General features: G+C 41.2%; 2 protein-coding genes across 7 annotated transcripts in view; both read left to right on the top strand.

The window, feature by feature from the left end:
* Positions 1-52: 52 nt before the first annotated feature.
* Positions 53-7,065, top strand: ccdc169 (coiled-coil domain containing 169). 3 transcript variants are annotated; one of them, XR_014279330.1, is made up of 8 exons: positions 53-851; positions 950-1,032; positions 1,310-1,420; positions 1,808-1,848; positions 2,945-3,043; positions 3,465-3,518; positions 3,659-4,305; positions 4,689-4,721. XR_014279330.1 is itself a non-coding variant. In XM_082549326.1 (8 exons), the coding sequence occupies exons 1-8, from the start codon at positions 775-777 to the stop codon at positions 4,885-4,887; spliced, it is 741 nt and encodes a 246-aa protein (XP_082405452.1). In that variant the 5' UTR covers positions 79-774; the 3' UTR covers positions 4,888-7,062. The 3 variants fall into 3 exon arrangements, 2 of the variants coding, with proteins under 2 accessions (XP_082405452.1, XP_082405453.1); XM_082549326.1 differs by having other exon boundaries at positions 79-851; positions 4,229-4,305; positions 4,689-7,062; XM_082549327.1 differs by having other exon boundaries at positions 788-851; positions 937-1,032; positions 4,229-4,305; positions 4,689-7,065.
* Positions 7,066-10,130: 3,065 nt separating this feature from the next.
* dclk1a (doublecortin-like kinase 1a) overlaps positions 10,131-23,869 on the top strand; it is a 47,336-nt gene continuing 33,597 nt past the window's right edge. Inside the window, exons 1-3 of one of the 4 annotated variants that reach the window (XM_082549126.1) lie at positions 10,131-10,277; positions 11,182-11,577; positions 12,593-12,942. In XM_082549126.1, coding sequence (XP_082405252.1) covers positions 11,217-11,577; positions 12,593-12,942 — 711 coding nt within the window. In that variant the 5' untranslated portion in view covers positions 10,131-10,277; positions 11,182-11,216. Of the gene's footprint in view, positions 10,278-10,299; positions 10,609-10,842; positions 11,578-12,592; positions 12,943-15,988; positions 16,133-23,869 lie in introns of those variants that run through there. The other 3 variants (XM_082549125.1, XM_082549129.1, XM_082549127.1) reach the window with 3 other exon arrangements.

Consider the following 23,869-nt stretch of genomic DNA (forward strand, 5'->3'; position numbering starts at 1 on the left):
TATTAAGATATTCATGTTATATGTACAGATAGTCTTCAGCCTTGAATGTATGTATTCTTTTACTAATGTGATTAAACGTTTTTAGGCGCATTTAAGCAAGAGATGAATTTATAAAATGTCTGTCAGGAAAACAGAAAAGCAACAAACCAAAAACTCCTGCGCCCTTGTCGACGTTTCCTGATAAGCTGTGCCAAAAAAAAAAAAAGGTCGTCTGCCAAAAACTGCACGTATTTAAACTATGAATAACTTGTTGGTCTATAATATGTGAAACATATGTCACATGTATCCCTCGTGGAGGATATCAAGTCATCTTGAGCCACAAACAACATTCGTGTAACAAGGTAGAAGCGTCTGTTTTTGGCAGTGACTTCTATATATCCTTAATTTTTCCAGTTATAAAAATCTGGTTGATATTAAAAACGTGTTTTTAAGAGTAATCTGGCCAAGAGGATAGCAGATATTGCAACAAATATAACAATAGTTCTGTAAACATACTTTAAGTGGACAAAATGGACCGGGTTGGTTATAATGTAAGTACAATAGAGGGAGTTATAAAGATACTTAAAAAAACATCTAATTTTATGATTTGATATATAACCCCTTTGTAAACCCTGTTCACGGAGGTCTCTCTACCAAGATACGTAAAGATATTCCACATAAAAAACACAAAAAACACTGGATATCATTTTTTGGCACGCGATCACTTTTTGGCACAACACCGGAAACGGCGGTTTCCGTAGAAACCCAAACAAAGGTTAGATTTTTTTCAGAAACATGGCTAAAGCTAGCGAGGACTGTAAATACGCGTTGGCACGGCTGCAGGTAGAACTGGAAAAGGAGAGGGGGATGAAGTAAGTCTGAAATAACAACAGAAAGACCTTTTTTGTTTGTTTAAATAAATGTTAACTTACACACTGCAAGAATAGTATAATTTAGTTCTTGGTCGTAGAGAAATGCTTGAAGAGTCAGTGTCTGATCTGCGGAGTACCACGAGTGAACTCCAAGAAAGACTGCACAGTGTTGATGGGGAAGGTAAGCAAAATTAAAGTGACTGGTAGAATTGGTTGGTCAATTGGTTGACTAAATATCCGTGCTAAAGAGCGCTTGAACAGGTGTAATAAACTGTCTAGTGAGTGTATGTGTTTAAATGTATGTTAGCTTGAGTACTGTTTACCACATGATATTACATTAGGACCTCCAGAAAAAAAAATAAAGGTCAGACATGGTTCTCTTTTTGTTGTCGGTAATGTCTTCAGTCCTCAAAAGGACTATATTATGATGGTTTTCTATGTTTCTGCTGATGTATCAGGAAATGAGTGGAGGACAAGGTATGAGACACAGGTAGAGCTAAATGGGCAGCTGGAACGGCAGATCTCACTCATCCGTGAGAGACTGGAAGACATAAGAGGAAACCCTGTGGGTAAGTTCTCAGGCTTTCAAAAAACTTTACTGTGAAAGCACATTCATTATGTTGCAGTTTTTTCACAAGTGTTTGTAAGTAACAACACTATACCTCTGTGTATAGTGTGGTTATCTTTCTCCAGATCAAGAGTAGTGTCATCTGCAAAAACTCTTTTAAATATATGAGCTCAACATTTCCAATACATGAAGCATTTGTGATGATGATGTTGCTCGTGTAAAATAGGCAACTTGGGAGGAAAATATTTATTTTTCAAATAAACTCTCTTTTTCCATTTAGTGCAATAAATAAGACAAGATGGAATACTTCCACCCATCTCGAGAAGTTTTTTTTTTCAGTATTATGCATACACACATAATACTCAAATGCTCTTGCTTTTTTTTGCAGACCGACTGGCTTCTATTCGGTCGTATGAGGACATGCCAGTGGTGAGCGCAAATGTTCATTTTCCACTGAGGGTTTGTCTTTATCAGTTTTGTTAAATTTGATTTTTTTTTTTCCAAGGACAGTTTGACAAAGCGAGAGGGAGCTGCAAGTGTAAGACAGAAGCACGCGCCACAAGATAGAGCCAGAGATGCAGAATCGGTTAAAGTGGAGTGGACAGCACAGGCAGAACTGTTTGGCCAGCTGCTCTCTATTCTCCTGCTGATGCAGGATGAATAAGCCAGAGTTTAATCACAGCGCTGTAATCACAGGATTACAAACCATGGGAGAGTAATACACACTAATTACAATACTTTAAGGCACACCAAAGGTTGCACAATACAGTCTAAATATGTGTGTATTTCTTAGAGCAGTGCTAACAGATGCTTATTAGTGTAACCAAGGAAACAATATTGCATACTGGAAGTCTTTAGACAAACTGAGCATGACAGTATGAGAGAGTGAGCATGTGAGAGGAATGTTATCACGATACTGTTAATATGGAGGTAAATGAAAGTGTTCTGGTAAAGTAAGCAATACAAGAGCATGCTACTATGTCTAAAGCTCTAAAGAATGAGGCTAAGAATATTTCTGATTAGTGATCTCAGTGCCTCAAATGCATCCTCTTAGTGGCATACAACTCTAACACAATTAATGATTAGGAAGAAAAAAAATGTGATCTAACCAAGCAGAAAAGAACACTTGGCTGATCCGAAGACATCAGACTGATATTCAGAGAGTGGTACTCATAGAGTTCAAGTATTGCAACCTTAAAACACTCTCCTCTCAGGTGCACAATGAAAAGAAGCAGACTGTTCCAAACCTAGAAAATTGCAAAGGTCTTACTGGTCTTTTCTGGGCTATAAATCTTACCATTTCACAGGGCTAATGTGTTTATATGGTTATTAAAATACGTATGAGCTCAGTCCATTTTTGTACTCGTGTTTTCTGCATTAACGATGCTGCTATTGTTTGATCCCGTCAGGCAGCACAGTGCAATTCAAGAACAAATTGATTGGTAATTCAGCAGCGTGACACCCTCGTACTCTGTGGCCTCTTTGTCGTGATTTGTTTCTAATTAACGGGAACGCTTTGGCACAGGAAACACTGAGACAACGTCTGAAGCTCCTGACCGGGGAGAAATCTGACCTCCAGAGTCAGCTAATGGATTGTCATCTTCAAATTGAACAAGAAGGAAAGGTGTGACTCCTAGCTGTCCCTTTTGACATAGAACAGTGAGAGGGATTGTTTGAGGTCACAACGTCTGCTGTTCTACTTATGTTTTGTTTTTTTTAATTTCTTAGACAAGCAGCTTTAGTTTTTTCCAGGTAATAAATAGTTTACTTGTGAGTAGCCACCATTAGCAGTGGATTGAGAAAGATTTAGTTTTGTTTATTGTTCTGCTCAACAAAGAGAGAGATATTCGCTGAATGCTGGTTTAGCAAACGACACGTGCAGTCAGTAATCCCTGTTGCTAATTAACATTGAAGACTTGAGAAGTGCACACACAAACATACACACATTGTACCCACGAGCAGATAGATTATTGCCTGATAGAACAAGCGTGGCTCATGAATACAAATTTGTGACGGTATAGCTTGCTGTTTTTTCCAAATTTCAGGCTTTTCATAAAACCAATGATGAGAGGCGGGCATACCTGTCAGAAATTGCTAAGGTAAGCAGTCACAATCTTAAGCAAATACCCGTTAACGACTAATCCTTGACTGCTAAACACATGCTCTGGTAAGTGTTACAGTAAGTGTTATACTTCTAATGACATACTCTGCATACTGTGTTTCTGCTTTTTTCATGCAGCTCTCATTTATTCTCCTGTTATATAACAGGTCAGTCTGCTCAGGCAAAAAAGGAAGTCAAGGACTTTCCTCTGTATGTTGCAACAAAACAGGTTTCTGCAGAGCGCAAGCTGAAGTTCACTGTGTTTTAGAGACCATAGGTCACAGTTACTGCAGCTTTACATCATGTGTCTACAGCAGGGATGTCAAACTCATTTTACATCATGGGCCACATATAGCACACTCTGATCTTAAGTGGGCCAGACCAGAAAAGTACATTTAACTGAAGATTTAATCACTGAGATGTCTTTAATGTACAAAAATGTCAGTTTAATGGTGCATTTACGTTTTTCTTCATAATAATGTGTAAAATTACAGAAAAAGGTTCTGGTAGCTCATTGCTTGCCCAGCTGTAAAACTGATGAAAATAAAGTTAAAAGTTCAAAATCTATGCACTTCTTCACATTTTTCAAAGCCTTCCAGTGAGCCAGATTTGAGTCTTTACTGGGCCAATTCCTGCCCACGGACCTTTTGTTTGACACTCCTGGTCTAGAGTGGACTTGAATTACTAATCGGTTCTCTTCTCCTACAGCTGTCATCTACCCATGAAGCTCAAAGAAGACAGTACTTTGCACAGCCACAGAGGGCACCAGAGAGCAAACAAATGAGGTCTGTGAAGCACAAGGCCCACAGATTATGGACAAAATAACATAAACTGCAGCGCAATAACATGCTTTATAGAATGAATGCAGAATGAGCTTCACTCAAAGGTTTTTATTTTTATGGTGTTTGGCTTAATTCTGATTTCACTTATTAATTTGGGAGGAAGCAATACATGTGTCACTGAAATCAGTTTTCCCTCAACTCCTTAACTGTGTATTCATGCTTGACAAACAATTCATGCTGTAAATAAATAAATAGATTCTGACATTTTCTAAGGCTATTATTGACATAATGACTGTTAGATAAAGCCACTGACATTGTTGTTTTAATCAAAGCAATTTTGGTAGATATAAATTGTACTTTTCTCCCTTTCATCTCCTGTTGCTTAGAGGGAAGCAGACTGGCAGGAAGGCAGAGGCTGATTCTAAGAAAGGAAAAGAGGGAGGAGAAGAAGATGGTGGCGAGGCCTTTGTGAAAGAAAGAGGAGGAGGTGATGGTGGAAGAATAGCAGAGAGAAAAGGAGAGAAGAAATTACAAAGGAAAAGCAGGTTACCCACGCTTAAGCACAACCCGAAGCACGATCCGTAACCCAAACTTAGTCATGTTGCTTTTGGTTATGCTTTAGTTCACATTGCGACTGATTATGGTGAAATACTGCAGTTTCTACACTAACCAGCCACTTAATTAGGTACACTTTGTACTGTCCAGTACTCAGCTGGACCTCCTTTTTCTTTAAGAGCTGCCACAATTCTTTATGGTATTGATTCAACAACCTGCTAGAATAATTCCTCACAGATTTTGGTCCTTTTTGCATCATGCAGTGGCTGTACATTTGTTGGCTGCACATCCATGATCTAAATATCCCATTTCACCACAACTCAAAGTTGCTGTACTGGATTGAGATCTGGTGATTGTTGAAGACATTTGAGTAAAATTTGAGGTGATTTGAGCTTTGTGACATGATGCAGTGTCCTGCTGCAAGCAGCCATCAGAAGATAGGTACACAGTGGTCATAAACAGATTATTAGCAACAACACTCAGGCAGGCTGTGGTGTTTAAACAATACAGCGCTGATACTAATTGACCCAACGTGTGCCAAGAAAATATCTCTCACACCATTACACCACCTCCAGCAGCCTGAACTGCTGACAAAAGGTATGATGGATCCATGCTTTCAAATTGTTTATACCAAATTCTGATGCTGCCAGCTAAATGTTTCAGTGGCAAGACTCATCTTGCCAGACGACATTTTTCCTATCTTCTGTCGTCCAATTTTTGTGAGCCCTTTTTCGATTCAGTTAAATTTGATTTATATAGTTCTCAGTCATCACAAGGCACTTTATATTGTAAGGTTGAGAGCCCACAGTAATACAGAGAAAACCCAAACAATCAGAAGGAACCCCCATCAGAACCAATTTTGAGGGAGGGGCAACCACCTGCAGCAGCTGGTTGGGGGTGAGGGGAGGGAGACAGGACAAAAGACACGGTGTGGAGAAGAGCCAGAGATTAATAATGACTAATGATTAAAAGTAAAGTGGTGGATAAACACATAATGAGCAAGAACAGGTGAATGAATGAGAATTGCTCAGTGAATCATGGGAATCCCCCAGCAACCTAAGCCTATTGCAGTGCTGCAGTGGGAGGATTCAGGGTCACCAGGCCTGATCCTAAAATCAGAGAGGGTGTCTGTCACCAAAACAAAATCAGAACCGCAAGTAAGATAGCAGTCTGAGTGCTCTATGTGGTACTATGAGGTCTTTGATATGAGATGGACCTTTAGATTTGATTCGGGATTTAACATGGAGCCAATTAAGAGGACCTAAAATGGGAGAAATACTGTCTTTCTCTTGTCAGGACTCTTGATGCAGCATTTTAGATCAGCCAAAGGCTTTTTAGGGAGTTTTTAGGACATCCTGATAATAATGAATTACAGTAGTCCAGCCTAGAATTTGTTTTTCCAGCATTACTCTGACACAGGATGTTTCTAATTTTAGAGATGTTGTGCAAATGCAAGGAAGCAGTCCTACATATTTGTTTAATATGCGTATTGAAGGACACATCCTGGCCAAAAATAGCAAGTAATACTATACTGAGGTGCGGTATTCTACTTCAGTAGCTCGTTTGCTTCAAGGTTCAACGTGTTGCGTGTTCAGAGATGCTCTTCTGGTTATTTGAGTTACTGTTGCCTTCAATTTGAAGAAGTCCATTCTCCTCGGACCTTTGACATCAACAAGACATTTTCAACCTGAGAACTGCCACTCATTGGATATTTTCTCTTTTTCTGACCATTCTCTGTAAACTCTCAAGATGGTTGTGTGGGAAGATCCCAGTAGATCGGCAGTTTCTGAAATACTCTCTGGCACAAACAACCAGGCCACATTCAAAGTCACTGAAACCACCTTTATTCCCCATTCTGATGCTCAATTTGAACTTTGGCAGATCAATTTGATCATGTCCATATGCCTAAATGCTTTGAATTGCTGTCGTGTGATTGGCTGATTAAATATTTGTGTTAACAAGCAGTTCAGCTGGCATACTTAATAACATGAATGTGAATGTATTTCGTTTTTTCTGTCCATTTGCTGCAGTTGGTATTGTGTTTTTATTTTTGTATTTTTTTTCATTTGATAAGGTAACCACAGTATTAACCTGATGTCAAGCTATAAAAGGCTACATTCACAACAAAGTGTGGGCTTAGTGTTTTCTTACGTGTTTCTTTGAACAAGGAGATGAATTATTTAAAAAGAGAAATGTTTCAAATATGGGTTTTTAAACTTTTGTGGCTAAGGCCTTTATTTCAGGACAGGAAACAAGCTGAAGGCTTTGAGTCTAGTGTGCTACAAGCCTGCCAAGTTGAACATTTCTTGTGTCACTGCAGTTTTTTTTAACACCTCCTACGATTCACATTACGTATGCAGCACCACATCACCGCTCTCGCTGTTTGTAGTTTCTCCACAGAGCAAACAGTCACCCATGTCCCACCTACTGACCACCTTTTCAAATGTGGGTGTCAGAAAACTCTATCGATATGAGATGAAGTAGTGAATAGGAAAAAAACAACAAAAAAAACAAACACCAGGAGTACTGCTTCAGTTGTATTTGTGAAACGTGTAGGATGGTTTCAGTTCTTCTCAGCCTTGCTGAATTACACTGAATTAAAACAAAATCACAAAGCGGACAACATGGTGCCATAGGCATAAATTGTATAATTTAATTTTTTTGTCCTGTCCCTGTAAATCCTCTGAAAAGTATCGCCTGATCAGCTCGAGTCCTAATGCTTCAATTTCCACGGGAGGAATTTGTTTATTGAGCTGGTATTTACTTTTTGATATGGCTGACTTGGTGTACGCTTCTAAGTGTGATCCACAACAGCTTGTTTATCTTAGATTCATGACTTCATTTAGACATAGCCAGTTCACATCGCCTCATGAAACACTGAGCACATTTGCAGTGTACCACTCTCTCCTTCTAACTAGTCTCTAGTCTTCTGCCATCTCAATTTCACGTATAAGCTTTTTTTATTTATTACAACTCAATGCGTCTTGCCGATGAATCACACAGCCACAGAGGAACTACCCAAATGTCTTCTCCTGACAGGTGAAAGAGAATGACAAATCACAACAGCGACTCTCAAAACACAATGATTCACAATACTGCTGCATTACTATGCTAATTCATTTGGCTCGCGCACTTTTGTGGTAGCACACGTGTTCACACACCCTTCTGTGTAGTGTGAAAGCATTGCATCAAAATACATTAATCACAGGTTGTAAATTGAAAGCAGGTTTTAATTACTCCAGATGAGACTTCAATATCAGTTATCAGTCCATAAATCCATCCAATTGAGCTTCAGCTTCTTTATCATAACCTCACAGAAGTGTATTTGCAGAAGTGTTCTACATCGTGCCTTTATGTGTTTTTCTAACATTTGAATGAAAACGTGGCCGTTATGCACATTGCTGAGAAAAGGAGCTTGGCATAAAAATATGTTTTTATGATTGTAAAACTGTCCACTTACATACATAATATACAAATAAAATCATACATGCCCACATGGAGGCTTAAAAGTCTTAACCACACACACTTCTCTTTATATCTGCTACGAGTCATGCTGTGCTACGCTTCAAGAGTTGGCCTCTATGAAGAATTGAAGAAATGAAGAACTTACCTAATTAGTATGGATGCAGTATTTCCAAGCTTATTTCATTCTGATTTTGTTCCACCCGGTCTGTAATTAGTCAGTGGCACTGGTGACACAAATGTAGATGGAAGCAATATATGTTTGAAATGCTTGATTACTATGAAATGCTGCTTGCTAACTGCAAGATACTGTATGATCCTAAGACAAACAGAGCTGCTTTCACAGTGTACCTCACATTTTGTCAGTTCTAATATCAGATATGTTTGTTTTAAGTCTACCACAACACCAAAATCCATTTCTCTGCGCTCTCATCTGTTATTTGAACAAAATGTGGAAATTTATAAATCTGACATATCTGACTCTCTTTTGAAAATCACATTATGTCTGAGAGTGTCATCTCCTCTCTGTTTGTGACGCACACCAAGTCCCCAAAATAGAAAAAAAAATTGTGGGTGTGTTTTTTTTAATTATTTTATTTTAAATGTATTTATTTGTCTTTCACTCTCACACAGTAAAGAATTCATGGGCACTCACAGGCCACTTTATCAGGTACAAGTACTGGGTTGGACCCACATTTACACACATTGCTCTCAACAATGCTTATTTTGTTGTGGCGCAAATTCAGCAAGGTGCTGGACACGTTCCTCTGAGAGTTTGTACCATATTGACAGGATAGTGTCACACAGTTGCTGCAGATTTATTGGTTGCACATCCATCATAACCTCCTTAAACTACATCCCAAAGGAACTTTAGTGGACTGAAATCTGGTGACTGTTGAGGACATTCGAGTGCACTGAACTCATTGTCATGTTCAAGACACCAGTTTGTGTTGATCTGAGCTTTGGGACACGGTATGTTATCCTGCTGGAAGGACCCATCTTCTGATGGAAGCAGCCATGAGAATATGGGAGCACTGTGGTCATAAAGGGATGATCATGGCTAGCATGGTAGGCTGTGGTGTTTCATTATCACACACAAAGACACAGAGAAAGACTCTGTATTATTACTGATGAAAGTGACATCATCAAAACATAACGCTGTAAATAAAATAAACGAATGGCAAAGATGTGAGAAATTGACGGCACCTTCTTGTTCTTCTTTTTTTTTTATCATCATCACTGGCACATATAAATGTTAGATAATACGCACATGCATGTGTGTGGTTCATTAGTGAGTGGTGGAGTGGGATTTTTGTAGTCTCTGGAGTCTATGATGTAGGTCAGCGGTCTTTATCTCTTCCTGCACTGTGAGACTGGTTCCTGTCTTAACCTCAAATTTCAAAGCTCATAGGAAGAAACGAGACAGAAGCATCATTTACATCTCTCAGTTCTCTGCGTTGATGAATTCAGTGTAACTGAACCTCTTTTGAGCTCATCCATACATTTAATTCCCAAGAAAAAAAAGTCTTCATACAGCAACAACAGTAAGTCATTGTAGAAGAAATACAGCATGTGGGTTTGTGTATAGAGTTAAAGTATTACATAACAACCCACGTGCAAATGTGGGTTAAACACAATGCTGCATTTACGATCAGTTAAGCTATAAATAATGATTTATGTGAAATATGAGGAGGGAATTAAACTGGAAAATAATCACAGAAAAATATCTGTTTTCTCTCTTTACTGAGCACCACAGTGATGATTTAAAATGCCACAAAGCAGGGTTGACACCACCATCCACCCACCTCAGTTGACGCGTGCTTTTGAGGGGCTGGGTGGGGGTGCAGGACCAACATCCTCCCCAGCACGGGTGGGAAGCGTGTGGTTGCATCCTAATGAGGGGTGGGGGCGCCGAATGAAAATCACGACAGAGTGACGTGGAGGAGGAGAGAGAAAGGGTGGGTGTAAAAAAAAAAAAAACAGAAAAGAGAATGGGAGGGGAAGCAGCTGCTACCAAGTCCATTTCCAGTCCAGCCTCTGCTGCTTGCTTTCTCACAACGCGCACACAAGCACACACACGCACGTATTCACTGGTTTGGTGTGGTGGGGCACATCAACCGGACAACAAAGAGACGCACAGGGGGGGCTCACACACTGCAGCCAGGACAGCATCACATATCACCGGCGTCCAGTGTCAGGGACACTGAACTCCTTTCTCACATCTGCTGGGAATTAAAGCGTCAGTCAGACTGGAGGTGACCGTCACAGAAGCGTTAATTGCTCGCGTAGGTAAGCCTGAGCAGTTTCTTTTTAAAATTATTATTATCATCTCATACCAGCGTGATTAACTGTTTTATTTGTGGTTTGCTGCAAAGTCTTGAAACACACTTTTATATGTTTTTAACGAGTCTTTTTGGGACTGCAGAATATAACCTGGCATATTTTAATGATGGGCATCTATAACGGGACCGCGATGTTGTGTTTTAACTCCGGCCCAGGAGGGATGTTGGTCCAGCTGCGGCTCTTCTGAATATTTATAGGGCCAAATTAATAGGTTATTATCGATTCGTGACCGAGGCTCTCCAGCCATCTGCGCGTCACAGTAGCTCGGGCGCACTGTCACACACAGCGTGGGTCGTCAAGAAGCGCACTGTCCACTGCTCGGCTTAAGAGCACTTAATCTGTCATTAGTGGGGTATTTTGAGACAGTGCGCCAGCGACGGATACCGGCTGGCGGTTATATCAGCCTTCCGAACCTCTCTTGGGTCGGATATTCATTTTCGGCACCTCCTTTTCATTTGTTATTCGGTAGTTCAAACTTTATCTTCTCCCTCCCCTCCCCTCCTCTTTGTTGTTTCCCAGACAGTACTGCCGTACTTGTGAGCCTCGGTAGCGAAATGGAGATGGAGCATTTTGACGAGCGGGACAAAGGTCAGAGGCACAGCCGCTCTAGTGCGAAGATGAACGGTGTGCTGAGTCCCACACACAGCGCCCACTGCAGTCTGTACCGGACCCGGACCCTGAAGACACTGAGTGCGGAGAAGAGAGCCAAGAAAGTCCGCTTCTACCGCAATGGAGACCGGTACTTCAATGGGATTGTGTACGCCATTTCTGCTGACAGGTTCCGGACCTTTGACGCCCTGCTGGCGGACCTGACCCGTTCCCTATCCGACAATGTCAACCTGCCTCAGGGCGTCCGGACCATATACACCCTGGATGGGTCAAAGAAAATCACCAATATTGAACAGCTAGTAGAAGGTCAGTATAAATACATATGTATATCTGCGACAATTCAAAGCACTGAGACACACTTCCTCTCATCTATGACCTTATCAACATGTTTGTGGTTATCTAACATAATAGGATGCCTCTCTTCTACTCTCTAAAAGAGTAAACACTCCCTGACCTGTGAGCTGAGGTGTTATGTGATCTTCCCTTGCTCCCCCTCCTGCTGCATAGAGTAAGGTCACTAACAAGACTGTAAATGTAAAGTAAGAAGCCCCAATGATAGATAATATGAAACAGCCTGTACATGATACTTTTAGGGGGCATTTCTTCACACAAAAAAGCCTAACCCAGTGAGCACACTGTAGATGACTGCTTTAAGATTATGCAACTCATTTGATGGCCAGATGGCGGTCCAGATATCCGGTGTGTCAGCTCAGGTTATCTTGGTCTGTTTTACTCTCTAAAAGTTACAAGCCAATATCATTAGGTCAGGAGGGGTGAAAGAGGAAGAGCTCTAAGCTGTTGGCAGCAGGTTTAGATGATATGGACTGTTGATTATGTGCAAACAGTAAAGAAAAAAAACCAAACCTTTGACCTCAACATTGATAGGGTCCACTGACTCTGGCATAATTATCGCCTGAGATGGAAAGGTCGCTTCAGATCAATACAAAGCTGATCTGAGTAATCGCATTCGTCCAGTGATGAAACATCTCTATTGTGACGGGAGTGGCCTCCTCCAGGATTTAAAGGGCACCAGGGGTCACTGAATGGTTTGAGGGATCTGAAACCAATGTTAATCATATCCTTTATATGCACGTCGCTCTGAATATAGCAGAACAAATAAGAGTGTATATTTTTTTAAAGAATGGTGTTCACCCCTTCAGTAGAGTTTACCTTTAGATTCTCACCCAAATATATAGTTTTTACTCTTTATAATCTATTTCTTTTGCCAAAAGAAGCCTAAAGATTATCTCTTTTGTTTGGCTGTTTTCTAAATAATCCATCTTTGATACCCTCTCTTTTTTCCAACCCCCCATCCCAACAGGTGAAAGCTATGTTTGCAGTTCGACCGAAGCCTACAAAAAGTTGGATTACGCAAAGAACGTGAACCCCAACTGGTCAGTGAACGTCAAGGCTGCGGCAGCATCGTCCCGCGGGCTTCCGTCTCTGGGCAGCACCAAGACCACCGCCTCAGAGGGTCGCGAAAGCAAGGACTTCATCCGTCCGAAGCTTGTGACGGTGGTGCGGAGCGGAGTGAAGCCCCGGAAAGCAGTGAGGATTCTTCTGAACAAGAAAACAGCCCATTCCTATGAACAGGTCCTTACCGACATCACAGACGCCATAAAGCTCGACTCTGGAGTGGTGAAGAAGATCTACACGGTGGATGGCAAACGGGTGAGAATTCCTTACACGGTTCACTGATTTGTAGTTGTATGGAGTAAATAGAATTGCGCTTGCAGAAGATAAGCAGCCTGTTAGTGTTTGCATGGTATCAAAGAACATTAGACGTGGCTTTGAATTGGTTTTATTGTGGATGACATTGGCTGTTAGCCTGTATTAAATTCGAACTAAATCTCACAATGGAGCCAGTGGGAGATGTGTCACACATGATGAGTGTCTCCACTGAGAGACACACTCAGAAAAAGAGGGAGATATTATATGGCTGTTTTAGACTGGATTGGAGAAGGGAACTGAAGATCTATGGTCTGGTAAAGGAATCAAAAAAAGGGTGTAAATATTTAATGAACACGATCCTGAGCCTTTTATGAATGACGAACATTTTTGTCCCCGTTCACAGCCGGAGCTGTGTAGGGAAAGAGCGGCACAGAGACTGAAAGAGGTCAAATGAAGGTAAAAAAAAGAAATCTATGAATGGAGTCTGAGTTCTCACCCACGCTGCAGCGATGTGTGCCAGAAATCATAGTCATACCCCCCCTTGATAGTCCACCCACCTAACCCGCTTCCTCTCTCAGTGGGTGGGAGGCAGACACTATAAAAAGAACAGGGTTTAAACCAGTTGTGTACGCAGACGTAGTGTGTGTACGCGGATCACACATATTCCTCTCTTTATGTCTGAGTGGAAACAGCACTGGACTTGACCTGCGTGGCAGCCGTGTGAGATCAAGTGCTCTTTCTCACACCTGTGTGTCAACAAGAGGACGGTGCAGAGAGAAAGAGGCCGTCTCTGCCAGCGTGTCAGGTTTTAGCTTATACTTCTGACATGCTTTAACTCCCCAGTCTCTTCCTGTTTGCTTTCATGTCCCCAACTCCATCCCTCACGCCAGCCCACATCATCATCATCATCATCGTTTCTGTCTGTGCATCTGTCCGTGCTCCCCCCGTCTCTCTCTCTGCCTCTCTCTAGGTCATGTCGTAAGTTATTGAATGCACCGCCAGCAGGAGCATCAGTTAAACAGATTGTACTGGATGTAAAGGGTGTCTGGCTACTTGGTGTCATACAGCTATCTCCTAATAGGGCGCTGTTTGACTCGTCTTAACAAATATTCTCTTTGCCTTGTGGTATTTTCATGCTTAATAGGCATTTTGATACACTGCGCTAGCATCTATCCCAACTCTAATCATTGATCTGCATGTGTTCGCACTGGTTTATGATCCCATTTCTGAAGCCACACTGTCTATTTAATGATCCACCGCTAACCCAGCAGGAAGTGACCTGCTGTTTGAACGCAGGCCCAGCCAATAACATCCTGGAATCGCCTTAAGAAACCTCCTGTCGGGGATTAAACTCACACTTTTGCCCAGTGCCCACTTCCTCTGCCACTGGTTACACTTATGTTGGAAATTACAGAATAAATTCTGCTCCTGCCACGTTCAGCCTTCTGCAATTTGAAGTAAGCGTATTACGGCTATGCTATTTTTAGTTAAAGTATTGATCGGGCCTGTAGGCATGGTAACACGCACACTGCCAAATTAGCTGGGCTGGGCTGAGTGCAGATCCAGCTCCTTCGCATTTTTATATCTGATTTTGTACGTAGGTGTCGATTAATGCCTGTGGGAGAGTTTGCGATTATGTTATTAAGAGAGGAGAAAAAGGGGAGAATGTGGGATTCAACTTGTAAGGTGGGAATTACTGGTGAATAAGCAGCGAGCAAAAGGGTTCAGAACATTTTTGCGTGGCTACAAAAAGGGGAACTCATTAAAGAAATTTAACCTCAGCATGTTTTTTTTTAAGTACCAATGAATGAACTATTATGTCTGAATAAGCATAGGAGTAACATTTTGGATAAATAATGGCAGGGGTTACCTAATGTACCTTTTGACATATCAGAAGTGTGCCAAAGGTAATTTCCTAAGGATAAAGGGACTTTAAGGTTTAAGTAGAGTGTGCGCGCAGGTGCATGCTCGCGTCCTTGCATGGTTTTGCCTGTGTGGCCTGCTGCCGTCAGCTGAGCCGCGTCAGTCATTGAGCCTACGGCAGAAGTAGGTTTCTGGGCCTTGCTGGCAGTAGCGTCGAGTCCCAACAGAGCTGCAGAGCCTAGAGAGAGAGAGAGAGAGAGAGAGAGACAGAGAGAGCTTGTGAAAACCAGAGCTTGGGCTTCTTTCCTTCATTAACCCCTGTAATGAGGACAGAGTCAGTGCGGAAGGGTTTACGTGTACGTGAAAAACGATCTTCAGAAGTTCAGTTCAAGGAAAAACATGCATATAGATGCTGCTGAGGGAATGTGTTTAGCTGTCAGTCATTTGGTTACACCTGTTCATTTCTATATGCAGGTTCAGGTGCATGTATGAATCTGTACCTGACTGTGTGCAGTGTTTCAGGTCTTTTGGTTGAAATGAAAGCAATCGTCTTTGGGAAACGCTGGGATATTTCTGCAGTGCTTGTTATGTTAGTATGTTATGTAATCTCAAACACTTAGTGCCGCCAGTACATTTTAGTCAGTAATAATAAAGTATTAGGATGTTCTAAATCCTGCATACCTACGTGTTTATCTACAGTAATGCATGTATGCAATAATGCATGCGATGGAGATTGGACAAGTTGTGAACTCTCTCCGTGAGCTCATTCCACCGTGTCCATTTGGATATCATATTTCCGACTGTAATGCAAGAATCTAGATCAAGTTCCGACCCCCACTATACTGCTACATTGATGCTAACATGCTGGTCTCTTAGTATCTGATAGCTGTTATTTTTAGCTCCATCCTTTCGCCTTTGGGGTTACCACAAATCTCCTATTTCTCGGCAAACTCTTAACCCTGCCAGTTTCTATGAAGATTTGATCTAGTTGCTTAGGAACCAGCAAACCTGATGTGATATCATAGCATGGTGGGATTGTGTAGCTTGGTCGGTCTTAGGAGAACAGAGACGAGCCATAAGTGGCTTAGGACACAGACACGGCTGGCCTATTAATACTTTTGAGCTGTGTTTACACACACACACACACACACACACACACACACACACACACATTATGTAGGACCCCAGCTGCCAGCCTTGAGCCTGCTGAGGCCACTTAGCATGGATAGTGACACACACCCTTTTTTGAATGGATTCATCTAGATTTCTGCTCATGCATCGCTGGCCATTAACTGCAGGCACTTGATGCTGATTACTCATTTCTAAGGTCGGTTGCATTCTATTATTCAGAGTCTCATTACTCAGACCTTGTAGTTTGTACCTCAGGGGGTTGAGCACAGGGAAATAGTAGCATTCTCACATTAAGCGCTAATGCTAATGCTAAAGCTAAAACACGCATAAAAAAGGGGACACTTACCCAAAGTGGTATAAATGCTTACAGAAAAGGTTTTAAAATGGAAAAAATATGCAAAACAAAGAGAAAAAACTGCTAAAGAAGAGGAGCTGGCAAACAGTCAATTAACTTCCATAAAGTTAGAAGACAAAAAAAACCATGAAATATTTTAAATCATTGGTAAATTAAGCAGCATAGGCTGATATGCTATTTTTGTTCTCTAAACTGAACAAGGTGGAACATTACTTGAGTCCACACTTCTCCTAAAGCATCATATCATATCATTAAGTTTAATGCCATGGTGGCCATGTTGCTTTAGGGTTAATGGCATCAGCCTGTCTACTTGTTCGTCCCTTCAATGATGAAATTATGCTAAATTATAGAAAAAAACCACAACACTGTTACATGTAAGTTGCTGTTTGCTGCCAATTAATTTGATTTAATTTAAAGAGGTTATGCACTGTTCATCTCCTTTTCCATTATATTCTTATGTCAACCCTCTTTTACATTTGGTATTAAAAAACAACATAATAACGTCTCTTAAGGTGAGGTAGAGGTTACTTGTAGGAGTGATGAACTACTTGTTCACTATCTGCAGTGCAGCTCTCGCTTCTTTAACTGCATTGTTGGCTTGTCCTTCTGCTTGTTGGCAAGGCAAAAGAATCTCTTATATCCTTTTATCGTCATCTTCTGTTTCCTCTGCAACCTCCTTTTTCTCCACCACGCCCCCTTTTAAAATTTTCTCTCCACCCATGACTGCATCTGTTCTATTTGCATCTTCATATATTATTCATCCTCATCACCCAGTTTTCAATCCCCACAGCTTTACGTCCTCTGGTCTTATATGTCCTCTCTCCTAACTTTTCTCAGTATGTCTGTCACTTTGCTGGCAGCCTTCCGCTGTTTTCTTTTTTTCATGGCTGTCTAGTCTTCATTTAATTAGCACACTCGACATGCATCCCCAAATCCAAGAGGCTGCAACATATGGCATTGCTCTTTCTGCCCCCCCACCCTCCCTACCCACCCTCCTTTTTTTTTTTTGCACATTACTCCATATTTGCTTTGTTTTTCATTGTTTTAATTGTGCCTGTCTCCTTTCTCCCTCTGAGTCTGAATCCAGCTCTGCAGTGACTATAGACAAGGTGCTACATTAGTGATACTTACAGAACGCAAGGACAGCAATTATGTTATGCTCATATGCAAAGCATTAGATCTTGTTATTCGCTGCGGGATGTATTTAATGTTGATGATGTCACCTTTTCTGTATATGAGGATCGTGGGAAGCAGAGCCCCCATCTGCTCCTGCTGTTCTGCTGAGTCACAGTTACTCAGCACAGTGTGGATATGTGTATTTGTTGCTAGTACATAGTCAATTTGTTACTGTGGAGTGTAGTTTTGCATTCCCAAGCAGAAATGCTAAGACTATACTGCTGTTTTTGTGTGTAAACAGGCAATATAGAAGGCTTTTTTGTCAGGCTGTCTGTCCGTCTGTTTCCTTCTGGTTTGGTAAACCAGTCTGTGTGTGTGTGTGTCTTGGTCCACCAGTGAAGAGTGACTGTAGCAGATTGGAGAGCCTATTGTAGTCAGAGGATCTGCTGCCAAATTAGGATCGATGGCAGACGTTTCCAGCCCTGGCAGACTGTTCAGGACTTAGTCACACCACAACTTTATCACACGCACACACGCACACGCACATGCATATACATATACATATACAGTCTGACTCATTCACTTCCTGAGTCACTCATTCTCTAATCTGCCTCAAATGAATCTGCATTTGAAAGATTGGATTCCAGCTTCATGCTTTTGGCTGCTTAAAGAGTCGGACTGACACATATCATCTGTCAGATTAGATTTTGTCTAATGTGACAGAAGATATATCTTATTTGAACAAAGCTTATCCAGGCCAGCTGGAAGGCAAAAATGCCGTGCTTTGTTAATAAACACCTCAGAAGTTTTAAAATCGCAAAAGATAAATGTTAATGTGTGGCTAACAGAACCAAACCTTCAGAAGCAAAATCTTTGCATCCTTTATGACCAAGAGTTGTATTTAATGCAGTAGTGGGTAGTCAGCACAACTCACTACACTTATTATTATGCATTTTTTTAATGGTGTCATGAATGTTTTTTAAACCATCATCAGAGCCTGCACTATTGCTCATTGTTCTTTATTTCTGTCTATCAGCATCAACTTCAAAAGGTCAGCGTTTAATCTGCATGTTATGCATTATAGAGTAGTGCATGTTTGTCTTTCCTCTATTATTGCAGTTAAAAAAGGCTGAAGTTACATTTTAATTGGAAGCCATATTGGAAGATTTGTTTAGCCGTGGTTGAGTCAGTCAGACTTGGACTGACGACTTATTTGTTCTTGATTTATTGGTAAATGTTTGTTTATGTTTATTGCAAGTAGCATATTGGGACCGCATCCTTATCCAGCCTCGTTTTGTATAATAATTAACCTGATTTTGAATCCTTGCCACAGGTTTTATTTTCTTCTGTTAGTTGAGCAAAATAAGACATTTCAAAGCATTTGTCAGAAAAAAGTATGATGGAATTTACATTTTATGGATTAATTGAGAGCGTGATCAGCAGGTGAATCAACCATGAAAGAGTATTCCATCTCAGCCCTCAAGTTTGTTCTGCTTAGCAGTTAGTTAGACTGCTTCCTCGCTGCTCACTTAATTGATCCCATGGCACCCGCTTACTTAGGCTCTAAAAACCTGTTTTAGCTCATTAATTCAGCATACATTCGTATTTTATGCATCACACACACGTGCTCCTGCACGCGCACCGGTTTCCCACTATTGGCTGAAACCAGTAGCTTGAAAGAGAAAGAAGGAGGAAAAACATCTTTACACAAATGAATGACAGGAAGATGTTGTCAAATTTAGAAAGACGTGCATCAAACAGCTTCACAAGAAAGTTTGCTTTCTCCCTGTGGAGGCCAGAAGCAGTTACACAAGCTGTTATGCAACAAAGCATCCAGCCAGGCAGGCAGGCAGCCTGCTGCTCTGGTTTGAGGTGAACGCAGTAACACCAGCGCCAACTCAGCCTGCTGCACAGTTAATTGGCCCCACATCAATGCTGCTTTTTGTTTCTTCTGTTTGCTTTCCCCCCGGTTCTTCCTGCCATCCCTTGTTCCCCGCTCCTCTCTGTCAGTTCACATTCAGTTTCTGGTGAAACTGGGCTCTTTGCGTTGTGCTGATTAAATCAGCGGGAGGTCACGTGTAAATTCACCGTCAGGGTACGGACAGTGTCCTGATCTCTGTTAGATCACTGTCTCTCTGTCCTTTAGTCAGGTGGCTCTGCACTTCTCTGCGTCTCCTCTGGGTCTACGAGGACATTAGGAGGTGATTAGAAGAATAAGGAAATTAGCTTTAGTTGTTTCATGTGAGAATGTTTTTGGTGATGCTTTATTGCTGCTTAAATATTAAAGCTTTGTCAGTCAGTGTCATGGTTTTTTTTCTTCACATCAGAGGCTCTGAATGATAGAAACAAACACTTTACCCTTTGTTGTTTCTGTATATCCATATTTGTGTCAGAGCATCTGTCAGTTAATCCGTCAGTCTGTGTGTCTGTCAGTTCCATCTGTCTACCCTCCCATCTTCGGTATCCTTACAAGGAAAGTTTTTTTTCAGAGCAGCGTGAAAGGCCCTGTTGGCTCGCTACGGTCGATTCAGCACCACAGACAGCTCCTCCTCAGTCTGAGACGTGGCATTTCCGTGGGCTGGATTATGTTGACCTCACCATCTATTGTGGTGCAAAAGATTAGTGGTTGAATCTTCTTTTCTTCTCCTTCTGCTCTTGTTTCTTTTTTTTTAAATTCTGGAATTGTAGCCATATGTTTGACTAAGTTTGTTAACAGAGAAAGAAAAAACATTTTAAAAAGTACCCAAAAATGAGGTGCAGGAAGGGTACAGACTCATTTGTATTTTTGTTTTCTTTTTTAATTAATTGGGATTATTTCTGGTTCATAAAAGTCATTGAATGATCAAAATCACAAACTCCCACCTATGCTGATTTGTTCAAAAGCCAACAATATCAACTGAGTGACTAGTGATGTGAAATCAAGAGTACGAACTAAGTGAAATTTAAGCAGAATTCAACCTCCTGTTACCTAGTAGTAAATACAATTGCATGCAGCCTCACGTAGTTACACATTATCGTCTCTATCTATGATTGGCTGTCAGAAATTCCCACTAAAATGTGACAGGAGCTGACAGGTGTGTCTTCCACCTGTCAGCTCCTGAAATCAGACAGAGGGACATAAATAGGCGATCCAAATGAGTAGAGCGAGAAGTGTTGTCACTGATCATTTGCTACCAGCATATGATTCACGAGAGCGGATGGAAAGTGAGAGCCAGGCAGATGCTTTGATTTAAATGTGTGTGTGTGCATTTTTCCTTGCCAAATAAGCATTAACACTGTATATGCCATATGTTATGTGCGATCTTATAAAAAACAGGATAGATGCTATGACTCACAGTAGATTAATCTGCATACTTAAACTGTTTTCATGTGTTTTTTAAAGTTCTTTTGAGTCCCAGATGTTCCTACTTAAGCTTTACGTAGGTGAATTTAGGTGAATACATTTGCATATGTTTAATTTCAATTGTAGGTTGTTCTTTTGTCATTACATTTATGTGCTTCAGTTCTCTTGATTCAAGGTAAATTGAGTCAATTTCTTTTTTCATTTGTGGGATTTTGTACTGGCTGTGTCCTCTTCCTGTGATTATTAACCAGCGCCACCGTGTGGTGGCAGTTATTTCCCTGCGTCAGTTTCTCATCCACCTTTGCTGTGATGTTCTGGACATTGCATTAGCTGCGACACCGTGTAAGACCAAAACCTGCAGGTTTCCCCAGATATGATTTGTATTTGTGCTGAAAGACAAAATGAAAAGCAAATAGAAGAAAGAGCGAGGAACAGACACGTCATGGAGTTAGGTGATTCTACACTAGATGGCGCAGTGGCGACATAAAACAGCTTCATAATGGCCTGTTGGTTGTTTTATGCACGATGATCGGGAGCTGGAGGCTTATTCTGCAAGGATTTCTCTAACTGTTTTTTTTTCCATTGTGGAAAATAAACAAAACTTGCCCCCATTGTTATATAAAACACAGTGATACCTATTAAACTGGCCTGTTAAGCGTGATAGCAGTGGACAGTAAAGGAAGAAGTTCAGGGTCAGGCCCATAAGGCCCAGCAAAGAATAAGCTGACATTTTTTTCCTTACTGGTGCTGAGCTGATGGGAAGATTATGAAATCTCCACACTCCTCTGCTCTCCTCTCACTGTTTTAGACTAGATTAGATTTAGATGAGTCTTTTCCTCCGGTGCTCCGTTTCTCTCACCCCGGCCTTGTTTATAGCAGCAGTAGATGTTGTGTAACTGTGCTGGTTCTCTGGGAGAAGGGAGCATCAGAAACATCAAAGTGGCTTGTTTTGTCATTGGGCTCGGATAAGGGCTCGGAGCAGCAGTCAGGAATAAATCTTCTCCGCTGCCCCCCCCCCTCTGTTTGCTTCCTCTCTAACTCAGGGGATTTGATGATTTGGTTTAATCTCTCTCTGATTTTCTTTTTGATTGTTTTCTTTTCCTTTTGTTCTCTTCACCTTTACCAGCTCACTCATCTCTTCATCATCAGTTGATCCATCTTCCTGAGTGTTTCAGAAAAGCGCTTCTTCCTCTCGCAACATCTTTTTTTCACCATTAACCAGGTCATTTGCCACAAGGGCGTGTTTCTGCATTTGTGTGAATGAAGCAGATCATATCATACTATGAGCAAATCATACTCATAGTAGGTAAAATATTAATAATGGAGCTCTCTTATCACCATGTACGCATTGTTGCAGTCAGTGGCATGCATCAACCATGCAACAGTGCCTTAAGGGCATCATCACCATGGCAGCTATACTTTTACTCACCAGTCTCAGTAGACGGTTTGTGTTTGTGTGTTGCTCATTAGCTGCCCCAGATGAAACTCGTCCTTATCTTCCCGTCCTTATCATCCCTGAATCCTCATTCTTTCGCTTATTTATCTTATTACACTCTGCTTTTTCCCCTCCGTGTTTGCCCAGTATTTTTGTTGTTCTCAGGTTGATATGCTTCAAATATCCTAATTTCAAACAAGGGTCTTTGTTAAATAGCAGCAGTCCTGGCTTAAGGACTCAATCTAACTGCTTCAGAGCAGCAGATGTATACAGATATATAGAGCCCTCTGCTCCAGTCCTGCACAAATTGATTGGAACAACAGGATGTGCGTCATGCCAATAAAGATCACAGATTTCAAAAGAGCCCAAGTTTTAAATCGATGAGGCTCAAACGAAGAGTCTTAGACGTCAAAAGAAAAATCTTTCCATTAGAGATGAAACAACTAGTGGATCAATATTTGCACTCAACATTTTGCAGTTGTAGCTCCTCAAATCAGAGAGCATTGTTGGCTCATTTTCTTTTATATAGTGTATACAACATAAACATTGTTAGAATAGCTCTAATAAAGAAACTTTTTTAGAGATCATAGATTTGTGCATAAAAATGCATATATAAGAGTCATTTCTACAGTCTCTGGTATGGATGAACACACAAAAATATACTGGTTCATATTGATTAATAAACAGTTGTGCAAATGCAAGGCTGTATTAAACTAAAACCATCAAAAGAAATATTTGTTTAAAGTAATTTTTCTGTGTTTAAAAAAAAGTGCAAAGGTGCTGAGACTTAGCATGATAATTACTATAATTGCATGCAGTACAAGAGGGCAAAAGGTAGAGGGCGAGGACAGTTTGGCAGTTTTTGCAAAAAGGAGAGAGCCACATGTGTTGGTTTATGTTATGCTGTCTGTTATACACCTGGAGACAAAATCTGTGTGGTTGCACTTTTTTCTTGTTTTTAGGGACGTAAATGAGAAATACACAATATAGCATATGGTGAGCCCATAGGATGGCAAGTCCATGTCGTGCTTTTGGGCTGTGCCTGGCTGGCCTCTTGGAGTTAGATGAGGTGCTTTGGGCATCTGGCTAGGGGACCTCCTTTTCACCTCCTAGATGAGATGTTTCAGGCATGTTCTGCTGGGAGGGGGATGCAGAGCAGACCCAGGATACTCTGGAGAGGTTATTTCTCTCAGCTGACTTGGGTTTCCTGTGGTTTCCTGCAGACATCAGTGGTCAGAGTGCTTGCTGCGACCACACATGCTGCAAGAAGTTAACCACTGAGCCCATACAGCTGATAGGGGACACTGCCACAGCAGCTGAGAGCGGCTCAAGATGGCTATGATTAATGAGAGCTTGCAGGTAAACCCTAACCTTGTCTTCACCACTCAGGTAACCTTGACACACCTACTGAAGGGTTCCCAGGAAAGTGAGCACTCTCACCACCTCGCCTGTCCTTGATTATGACAAGAAAGCCATTACATCCAGTTGCTTCAGCTTATAGCAAAGCATCTTTGACATTTGTTTCACCCTGTCAGATCAGTAGTTCAAATTGCAAAGATATCATCAGGACTCAGAAGCTCAACATCTCTCATCTCTCTCTCAAAAACAAGGTCACAATTGTGTTTGATTATCTAAACAATTGGCAATTCATTTTCTTTCAGTCAGCTCATTAATTAATTGACCA

Source organism: Aulonocara stuartgranti (assembly GCF_965226115.1).
Source record: "Aulonocara stuartgranti genome assembly, chromosome: 10".
NCBI classification, from domain to species: Eukaryota; Metazoa; Chordata; class Actinopteri; order Cichliformes; family Cichlidae; genus Aulonocara; species Aulonocara stuartgranti.

Coding starts and splice junctions, on each gene's coding strand:
- ccdc169 (XM_082549326.1), top strand. CDS start 775: ATGGCTAAAGCTAGCGAGGACTGTAAATACGCGTTGGCACGGCTGCAG. Junction 1,033..1,309: donor GCACAGTGTTGATGGGGAAG/GTAAGCAAAATT, acceptor CTGATGTATCAG/GAAATGAGTGGAGGACAAGG. Junction 1,421..1,807: donor CATAAGAGGAAACCCTGTGG/GTAAGTTCTCAG, acceptor TTTTTTTTGCAG/ACCGACTGGCTTCTATTCGG.